General features: G+C 35.0%; 1 protein-coding gene across 1 annotated transcript; it reads left to right on the top strand.

Moving 5' to 3' along the window:
• Window positions 1-240: 240 nt before the first annotated feature.
• On the top strand, window positions 241-1,524 carry LOC112721927 (cytochrome b561 and DOMON domain-containing protein At4g12980-like). The gene is made up of 3 exons (XM_025772946.3): window positions 241-486; window positions 665-919; window positions 1,021-1,524. The coding sequence occupies exons 1-3, from the start codon at window positions 241-243 to the stop codon at window positions 1,312-1,314; spliced, it is 795 nt and encodes a 264-aa protein (XP_025628731.1). The 3' UTR covers window positions 1,315-1,524.
• Window positions 1,525-10,908: the final 9,384 nt, after the last annotated feature.

Raw genomic sequence — 10,908 nt, 5'->3', positions numbered from 1 at the left:
TGGTGTCTTTTCCTTATGATATCTCTACTTAAGTGATTAAATTTAATGGCATTTCTTTTAAACTAGAGAAGTAAGGAACTGTTTGCCTAAATAAAATCTATGGGGATCACATTTATTGTTGTGTTAGCAAGTTGTGTGTGTGAGGAAAGAGCTAGCATTTTGGATGTTACAATCACTTCACTTTTGTTTCACAAAGTTGAGAAAGTGACATTAAGACATTGATATTGACATATATATGCTATGGCAATATCAACCTGTACCCTTATTCTTGTAGGTATATTTGTTCCCTACCTCCCTATCTATGCTCAAGTTCAAAGTCAAAGTCAAAGAACAATTCTCTCTGATCTTGACACCAAAATCAATGAAGTGGAGGTTCAGATGAATGCCTTTCATCTACAAAGGCCAGAAACTGCTGAAACAACATATGAAATATCACACAATAATGGCCATGCTCCCCCACATCATCATAAACGCCACCTCCAAAATGTAAGGTCAATTATTAACACTAAAAACATATATTCCCTTTCTTTGTTTTTATCAGTCTAAGCTTGTACATCTTTAAATTAATGTATCTAAATTGAAAGAAGAATTCATAGGTTACCATTTAACATTAATTGTCAATTGATATACTATACTATACTGACATGTGTGAACATTATCATAGGTTTATGCGATTCTAGTCCTGCTAGGGTGGGGTATTTTGCTACCCATAGGGGTGGTCATAGCAAGATATTGCAGAACAGATCCTTTGAAGTTTAATGAATGGTACTATTGTCACATAATGTGCCAGATTCTAGGATATATCCTAGGCTTATTGGGATGGAGCTTTGGTCTTTGGCTTGAAAAATCATCAAAAGAGTTTGTGCCTAAAACACAACATACTCTAAGCATCATTGCTTTCATATTCATAAACATACAAGTGAGTGGTCTCAAGTTTCTTAAATATACTCTAATGTTCTAATGTTGAAAAGGTCTTAACATTTTTTCTCTTACTGGTATGCTATTGATGATGTTATTCAGATGCTTTCCATTTGTATAAGACCAAACAAAGAAGCTGGGTATTGTAAGTGCTGGAACATATGCCACCATGTTCTGGGGTATGCCATAATTGGAATTGTTGTAGCAGACATATTTGAAGGGCTAAACAATAATCAGAGTCATGCTGAAAATTTGAAATGGGGTTATGTTGGAGTGCTTGGAGTTTTAGCTCTCATAGTTGTACCAATGGAAATATTCAGATGCAAGTCTATGATAATGCATCTCTCTCTGCATTTCACTCGCAGCAAGTTTACTAATTCACCTGAAATTAGTTAGACTAAAAAAATGGATTGAAAACTTAGATTAAGTTACACTTTCACCAAGTTACTCGTTTAAAAAATTAAAAATAAAATCAGAAAGTAAACTATACAGAAAAGGGAGGAAATCTAATAAGAAAGAGATAGCTGTCAATCCCTTTGCTTTGGCTTTGGTGAATAACAAGGAACAAACCTTGATACCCACTTAAAGGGGAAAATAATGATTAGTTTGAGGGTCTGTCTCTGACATGTTTATCATGCTCTAATTATTTAATTAGTGGTGGTTGGCACGAAATTAATCAAATTATTGTAGCATTTTTTTTTGTTACTGCTCTGCGCTTAGAGAATTTGTAATTTGTATAGTTGTCTCGAGGAACTGAATACATTATACAACAGTTGTTGATGTTACTATTTACAAAGCATAAACCAAATTGAATTGAACTTCCTTGACAAGAGGAGCTCATCTTTTCTATATCCATCTCACAATCAGCGCCGTCAAAGGGATTTGTCGGTGTCCGGGTGGCAAATCTACCCTTGTACTGTATTTGGACTCACTTCTCATGATGGTGTAATTGATAAGGTAAATAAAAAATTATATATACACCTTAAAAATTCAGTCATCAAATTTATTATAAATTTATTTATAAATATATGTTATTTAATTTATTTTTAATATATATTTATAATTAATTTAATAATTAATTTTTTAATACACCTAACATAATTAAAATTAAATAAATAAATATTCAATAACTCGTAATATAATATATTAACCTTTTTTTAAAGGTATAGTGCTTATTAATCAGAATTTTATAATCGCACATCAGATTCTTGTATTATCAATTCAGTTAATAATAGAATATTACTCATTCGCAATGTCACTAAACTAAACAAATAAATATTCTATTAAGTTAATGACAAGAAAATAGATTCTCTCAAATTTTTAATTATTTTATTAAGTATAATTTTTTATTATATATTTTTTAAGTAGGATTAAATATATATATATAATATTAAATAGTAAAATATTATATTTGACAAAACAATTGAGGAAATTTTTTTTTACCTTAATCCTTAATCATTACTTAAAAGATTTAGCGCTCCTTAATCATTATAAAATAATAACGCGACTTTTATCCATTCATTCTGTGTGACCAAAAGTTCCTATAGTAGCTCTTCCGTCAAATAGTAACCAAGAAATTCTACGTGTAACGGTAACTCTCTTGTGTAAACTCAAACCATTTGATTAGATAATTAGGTCTCTGCACAATCATAAAAAACATTGTTGTTTTGATGCACCTTCGAACCAGCTTTTAAAAGAGACTTCTCATTCTCTCCTTAACACATAAAACACTCTCACACTTTGTTTTCATTTCACACAAACACACCTTAAACCCTAGAGACTATAAGACTTTCCTCCAGAAATTGCCGATGAAGGAGAGCCGATGAGGGAGAACATGACGGTGAGGTGATTGTGCAATAACGCGGAGTTTGCTGATGCAAGAGGTGACATGTTGTTGATAGAGCAATTTTTTAGTTCTTCAAGATTAGTTTCTATTTTTCAACCATTTGTAAACCATAACAGTGTAGTCCTTCATTTGTTTATTTGAAGTATTTTTGTTGTGGACCACCATAAAGTATAATATATGTATTTTTTTAGACACTTGTGAAAAACGATCACTTTCATTAGGGTTGAATTCTTAAAGGAGAGATTTTTTTGTTCCGTTTTAGGTATATTGATCTCTGATAGTTATAATTTATTTGTGTTGTAATAAGTATTTACCTTTATATTCCTATTTTATCCTAATATTTCACCATGGAGGGTGGTTTGAGAGAGACAGCAATGGAGTTCTCTGCTACCTTATGGTAAGGTGCATAGATTCACGAAGTTGGACATTGACTTGTTAATTTTAAGGATTAAAAGATGTTTAAAGATCTAGGATATACAGAGTACAAGATTATGTATTGGCAAGACCTTACTGTCTCTAATCTATAGGGGTGCACGCGGATCGGATCGGATCAGATATGACCAAAATTTTGATCCGATCCGCACTAAAATCATCGGATTGGATCAGATCCAATATCCCCAGTTTTTAAGGTTGGATCCGATCCAATCCGATCCGCACATTTGCGGATCGGATCGGATATCGAATATCGGATATATGCGCAAAACACAAAAATATTTTTAAAAGCTTGTTTTTATTAAAAAAATATAATAAAATTCATGTTTCTATTCTTTTAAATATGTTTACTCTTAAAATAATATTAAACATACTTTTTTTAATAATAAATTAAAATAATACAACATATATGATAATTATTAGTTGAAATAAAACATAAAAACAATATTTACTTATTTATTTCTTTATTTTTGCGGATACGCGGATATGCGAATACCAAACAAAATCCGCAATCCGATCCGAAATTCTTGCAGATCGGATCCATATCTGCAATTTTCGGAGCGAATTCGGATAAACACCGCGGATATGCGGATCGAATCCGATACATGAACACCCCTACTAATCTAGACTATGGTCTCCATATTCTGAAAGGTGACAAAGAGATTAACCAGATGTGTGATAATAAAATGGCAAATTTAAAAATTGAGTTGTATTTGTATTTTAATCTTTCTGTGAGTCAGCCAATTGTGGAGCTAAGGAATGTTTCTGTAGAGTTGAGTGACTCCTCCACTAATGAGGCTGTGAGAGTGCTAAGGACAAGGCTTATAAGCCTCCTCCCCCTGGTTATGAGATACTCAATAGCAATAAGAGCGAGAGTTGAGAGCAAGAAGCAGGGCTAAGAATAAGAGTAAGAAGGACACACCTAAAAAAAAGACAATGACACTTAGGAAGAAGACATCAATACTTAAGAAGAAGAGTGTGACACCTATAACAAAAAAAGTTAATGATGATGATGACTTAGCTCCTAAAACTAAGGAAAAAAAATAAAAGATATATAGGGCTGAGAAGAAGGCATATTTTAGAAAAGGATGAAATTGTGAATGGGTCAAGGTAAGGGCGACATGCTAGGACAAAGGTCCAAATTATGATGACACTATGGGTGAAATTAAAAGCCCAAATGAAATGCCTGAAGCAAGGTCCAATGCTGAGCCCATTGTGGAAGAAATGGATTCTCATATTGTAAGCCGTATCAATATGAGTTAGAAGCATTCAACTCTAATTTCATCTGATGATGAAAATAGGAAGCCTAGATTTCACAAATTTGATGATGATATTGGTTATAGTGAAGTAGATTTTGAGGTTGGAGAAATATTTAACATTATAGCACAATTCAAGCAAGCACCAAAGGACATGTTTGTTTTTGAAGAGGAGTTAAAGTATATAAAAAATGAAAAACATAAAGTGAGGGCAAAATGTGCTATAGAGGATTTTCCTTGGCTAATCATAACTTCCTAGAACAGTCAGGAACTATGATTTCAGGTTAAAACATATGTCAGAGAGCACACTTGTAAAAAAATTTTTACAAATAACATAACAAGTAGATGTTAGGTTACTAACAAGCTAGTGAAGAGGCTGGTGACACAACCACTACTATCACCTAAAGAGGTTTTGGAGCATATGAAAGAGGACTATAATATCTATATACATCGGAAGATGATTAGCAAAGCTTTGAAAGTAGCTAAAGTGTAGGTTATAGAAAATGAAAAGGAGCAATTTGCCGTAAGGTTAGAGATTACTTATGTAAGCTTTATAGGAGTTTTGGCAAGCATGAGATGTTCTTAGGCCAGTGGCACCTATAGAAACTCAAATGAGATTGTGTGAGAGAAGAAGAAAGAAGAACAGAGAACAAAAGACCATAAAGTTGAAACGTGTACAGAGAGGAAGAACTCTTCTTCACCAGAAAAAACTAATCAACTATTATCTTTGAGTGCACTCAATACTTTGAGGAAGTCAAATTACAAATCTCAACTAACTCTCCAAGATAGGAGGTAAGGCTACTACTTATACTAAACAGGCTCAACAGAATTTTAACAAGAATTTGTTATTCTCAACAGTAAACCCTAACTCTCTTTATATTGCAGACTCTGTTTTTTTTTCACTGCTTAGCAAGACTGATCCTCAATACCCCCCCCTCAAGCTCAAGGTGTGCTTTGGGACAACTCTGAGCTTGTTCTTGAGCCGTTCGAAACTAGCAGCAGATAATGGCTTTGTCAAAATGTCAGCGACTTGTTCTATTCCTGGTATGTGAACCACTTGGAGAGCCTTATTATTCACCTTCTCTCTAACAACTTGAATGTCAAGTTGAAAGTGCTTAGTTTTGTCATGTAGTACAGGATTTGCTGTGAGCATAACGGTGCTCATGTTGTCACAAAAAATCATTGGAACAGTTGCCAAAGGAATCTTCAACTCATCAAGTAGATTTTTAACCCAAGTCACTTCTGCTTCACACGATGCTAGGCTACGAAATTCTGCCTCAGTAGATGACCTGCTTATAGTTGGTTGCTTCCTACAAGACCAATTAACCAGATTAGTTCCTAAGTAAATGCAATAACCTGAAACAGACCTCCTGTCTTCTAAATCTGCTGCCCAATCTGAATCAGAAAAACCATACAACTTGTAATCCCTGCACTTATGTAGAAGTAAACCATGGTCTTTTGTCCCTTGTAGGTACCTGAGTATCCTCTTCACAGCCTTCCAGTGAGCCAAAAGAGGACTGTGCATAAACTGAGAGACCTTTTGAACAGCAAAGCTTAGGTCCGGTCGAGTTATAGTAACATATTGTAGAGTTCCTACAACTGACCTGAAGAGTTTGGGATCCTCAAAACGTTCTGATCCAGTAGACAATAATTGTAAGGATGAGATCATAGGAGTTGGCATAGGAGAAGCATCACTCATCCCTAGTTTAGATAAGAGATCTTTAATGTACTTGGTTTGTGAAAGGTGCAGCTGTCCAGTTTTACTTCGCTGAACCTCAATACCAAGGAAATATGATAATTCACCAAGGTCTTTCAAAGTAAATATTTTGTTTAAGTTCTGAATCATAGCATTTATTTCAACAGAATCATTACCCGTTATTATAATATCATCAACATAACAAAGAATAAACATAACATAATGAGAACCATGCTTAATGAACAACGATGTATCTGATTTTGTGCTATAAAAACCAAACAGATTTAGAGTTTTGCTAAGCTTTAAGAACCACTCACGAGGGGCTTGTTTCAAGCCATACAAGGACTTGTTTAACTTGCATACAATGTTGTCTGAATCATGAGAAAATCCAACTGGTTGATGCATGTAAATAGTTTCTTTTAGATCACCATTAAGAAAAGAATTATTAAAATCAAATTGTCTAATAATCCAGTCTTTTGATAAAGCAATACTCAACACTAATCTGATTGTAATTGGTCTAATAACAGGGCTGAAAACTTGTTCAAAATCAAAGCCTTCAGATTGGTGGAAACCTTGTGCCACCAATCTAGCTTTGTACTTTTGAATGGAACCATCAGGGAGTCTTTTGATGGTGTAGATCCATTTGCAGCCGATGATCTTAGCATTATCAGGTTTGGGGACAAGAGTCCAGGTTTGATTTTTAATCAACGCATTATATTCTTCTTGCATAGCATTCTTCCAATGTGAAATGGCTAATACAGTAGAGGGATTCTTAGGTGGCTGTTCTACAGAGGCATCAGAAGGTGTCTTAGTGATATAGGCTTTCGGTTTAGAATTTCCAGTTTTAGACCTTGTAAGCATGGGATGACGATTATCAGTTAAGGGTGGTGAGGTGTTAGCATGAGGGGATTTATGAAGTTGATTTGGATTGCCATTAGGATCAATGGGGGGGGGGGGAGGCATATCTGTGGTCCTGAGACAGAAGTGGTATTTAATATATTAGATTGAAGATTACTAGAATTAGCAAGATCAGTATTAGAGACAACACTAGGGAAAGAATTGTTAGACAAAGAATTATTGGTGTGAGGTTGATTACTGCTGCTAACATGTATTGTATTGGACTTGTTAAGGTTAAAATCAGTAGAGAGAGAAGTAGAATTGGTATCGCGAGTATAATAGTGACTGGAAATAGTGGAGGGTATAACAGAACCTATACTAGGTATAGAAGTATCTGATGTAGTAGAAGAATGGAATGATGGTGTAAAAAATAAGTCTTTGTAAGGGAAGGATGTTTCATCAAATTGAACGTGTCTTGTGATGTAAATCTTGCCAGGATTACAATTTGAAAGAGCAGAAATTACAGTTTTCATGGCCGTGTGGCCCATTCTTTTATGCCACAAGTCTAAAGAAATCCTAGAAGCAGTAAAGACACATGGTTTTTGTAAAATAGAAGATGTATTAGGGGCAGCAACATTAGAGAATCTGTAGATTCCTCCTTTTCTATACCCTTGTAACAGCACCTTATCAGTCCACTGGCATTTAACAAAACACAAATGAGCATGAAATTGAAAGTACACGTTATTATCTTCAGCAAATTTAGAAACGCTAATTAGATTTTTAGTGATTTCAGATGAGTATATTAATGTCTGCAATTGAAAAAATCTATTTGAGTCATAAGCATATAGATAAGAACTTCCAACTTTAGAAATATGCAAACCTGCACCATTACCAATTTGTATTTTGTCAGGACCAGTGTAATCTGAGGAGGAAATGAAGTTTGATGAGTCTTGTGTAATGTGATGAGAAGCCCCTATATCTGGATACCAAGAAGGATCTGCAATAGTTCCTGGGGCTGCTATGTATGCTGTAGGATTATGGAATGATGGGGGAGGTGGTGGTGGTGGTGTAGTGGCTGAATTCTTATTAGTTGTAGAAGAATTAGTATTTGTAGCATTTGAAAATTGTTCAGGTTGATTTTCTTGGAAGGTTTGTGACGGTGGAGGAATATTCTGATCAAAACGATTGAAACAATGCCAAGCAATGTGGCCAAAGCATCCACAAATTTGGCATTGTGGCCTTGGTGAGGAATAAAAGGATCGGCCACCCCTTTGTGACCTACCACCATGACCTCTTCGACCTCCAAAACCTCTGCCAGTATTAGGGATTGATGGAAAAGAGGATTGGGTGAAGTTAGCTTGTACCATAGGGTTTGTAGATCTGCGAAACTTGTCCAGCATATCATCATAAGACATGATGATGGTTTCAACTTCACATAGACTGTATAATTCTGGTTTTGTATTGACTGTAGTGAGAATCATTTGATATTCTTCACTCAATCCTTCAAGAAGAGCTTCTTTGTGTTCTTCTGTGGTTAAAGGAGATCCTAGTGCAGCTAATGGATCAGCAATATTTTTTATTTTGAAAACATAATCAGTGGGGCTTTGACCTTGTTTCTTGATGGCCTTGAGTTGAGCCTTTAGCTGCTTCACTCGAAATCTTGTTGATTCAGCAAAGTACTCCTCAATCGTTCTCCAAATTTGATGACTAAGTGTGCAGCCAACCATTTTGTTCTTGAACACAGGATCAATAGAAGCAAGCAACCAGGATTGAAGGTTATAATCATCTTGGAGCCACTGTTGATAGGTAACAGATTCAAGAAAATTTCGCTGATCTTCAGTGGAAGCATATTGAGGTGGAACACGATCTAGAAACAGGTGATCCTCTAATTTTTGACCTCTAATAGCTGCTAATGCCTGCTGTTCCCAAGTCTTGTGATTCTTTTCTCCAAGCTTGTCACTAATGGGGTTGAAAGGTCTCGAATTTAGTAGATGTGATGGGAAAGAGAAATTGTTTGCAAGAACATTGTTGTTAGGGTTTGAATTTGCAGAATTGGAGGAATTTGAATTCCCAGGATTAGAGTTGACAGATGCATCTGTCATGATTGAAGAATCCAGAAGCTCTTGATACCATATAGAAACTCAAATGAGATTATGTGAGAGAAGAAGAAAGAAGAACAGAGAACAAAAGACCATAATGTTGAAACGTGTACAGAGAGGAAGAACTCTTCTTCACCAGAAAAAACTAATCAACTATTATCTTTGAGTGCACTCAATACTTTGAGGAAGTCAAATTACAAATCTCAACTAACTCTCCAAGATAGGAGGTAAGGCTACTACTAATACTAAACAGGCTCAACAGAATTTTAACAAGAATTTGTTATTCTCAACAGTAAATCCTAACTCTCTTTATATTGCAGACTCTGTTTTTTTTTCACTGCTTAGCAAGACTGATCCTCAATAGCACCTGCCATTAAGAGACTAGCTAGTTGTCCAAAAAAAAAAGAACTATTAATCTTGTATCTAAGAGTCAATTAACAGAGAATAAAGTAAAAAAGGTTTTCCAAGTGACATATAGCAAGTGCAAAAAAAAATGTCACTACTATAAGATATGCAAGAAAACTCCAAGGGGTCCAATTGACAACCAAAGAAGAAGAAGGTAAGACAAGTATAGGTATAACAATTAGGCTAATGTTCACATAAACATGGGTTTAGATGTCTTATAATGTGTGTATTGAAGGGGTTTATGTGTCTTATAAATGGTTTAATGAAGGATTTATGTGTCTTAAATTTTGTTTAATGAGAATTTTGTTGTCAAAATTTTATTATTATTTACAGGGTGATAAATCAGTTAATATTGCATCTAAATTTGGTGCTACTCCATTTGAATTTTTGAAGTATTAGATTCTATGATTAGTTCATCACTCATTTCTATTGTGAAATTATAAGGTGACTTAAAAGTAGGATCCATAACACTCTAAAATTATAGGCTAAAGCAAAGAAGTATAAGAAGAGATACCAAAAATTGTTACAACAATGACAATTCTAGAAATAAGAGAAGAGATTTCATTGTCTCGGTCTACTTCTACAAATGAGGTAATATGCATAAGCTTAACATTTTATTGTGAAAGAATTTGTGTCAATTCAAATTGTAATTCACATTATGTTTCATAAAAAAGGAGGCTCAAGATGTCAATGGAAATAGCAACGAAAATGGCAATGTCAATGCCAATAGATCAGTTACACTAAACCCAGCCACAACAAATCTAGCTGCACCAAGCCCATCCATACCAAATCCAACCGCAGCAAGCCCAGCCACAGCTGCAAGCGAGCATGTGTTGCAAAATATGATTAACGGTCCACGGATTTCACTTCAATTCAGGAAAAAGCAGCCTATTCGTAGGCCATTCACACTTGAAATACATGGCCCCATTCTTCCACCCACCGTGCCCACAAACCAAGCACCATCAAACCCAATCAAACATTGCTACAAGATCAACAAGACCCATTGGAATATTTCCTGAGACCTAAGTAGCAATTAGTGTTAGCACAACAGTTAGTCAGTTAGGATGTTCCAATTCATCCTAACAACATGACTCAAACAAGGAATCAAGGGATCAGACTTTGCCGAAGAGCCTTAGCTCAGATGGCGTTACTGACAAAAAAAAAAAGGGATCAGACTTTGGAGCACCACTAGGTTTTAAGGAACTAGGCTCCACTGCACCACCTTTCAAAGCTCTAAGGAAAAAATGAAGACTTCGGATAGTTATGGATAGTATTTTGTGGTTTTATCTGAATGCAAACTATGCATAATATTGGTTAAGTATTTTGCAACTTCTAAGAGTTGAACACTATATTATTTGTGTTGTTTAGTTATTAGGGGACAATATACATAGGCATGTAGGTGTTGCCTTTGCCTTTGTG

This window comes from Arachis hypogaea, chromosome 11 (genome assembly GCF_003086295.3).
Source record: "Arachis hypogaea cultivar Tifrunner chromosome 11, arahy.Tifrunner.gnm2.J5K5, whole genome shotgun sequence".
Lineage (NCBI taxonomy): Eukaryota > Viridiplantae > Streptophyta > Magnoliopsida > Fabales > Fabaceae > Arachis > Arachis hypogaea.
Note: the sequence above shows the minus strand (reverse complement) of the source record. Positions and strands in the feature narration are given on the sequence as shown.

Coding starts and splice junctions, on each gene's coding strand:
- LOC112721927 (XM_025772946.3), top strand. CDS start 241: ATGGCAATATCAACCTGTACCCTTATTCTTGTAGGTATATTTGTTCCC. Junction 487..664: donor ATAAACGCCACCTCCAAAAT/GTAAGGTCAATT, acceptor ACATTATCATAG/GTTTATGCGATTCTAGTCCT. Junction 920..1,020: donor TCATATTCATAAACATACAA/GTGAGTGGTCTC, acceptor GATGTTATTCAG/ATGCTTTCCATTTGTATAAG.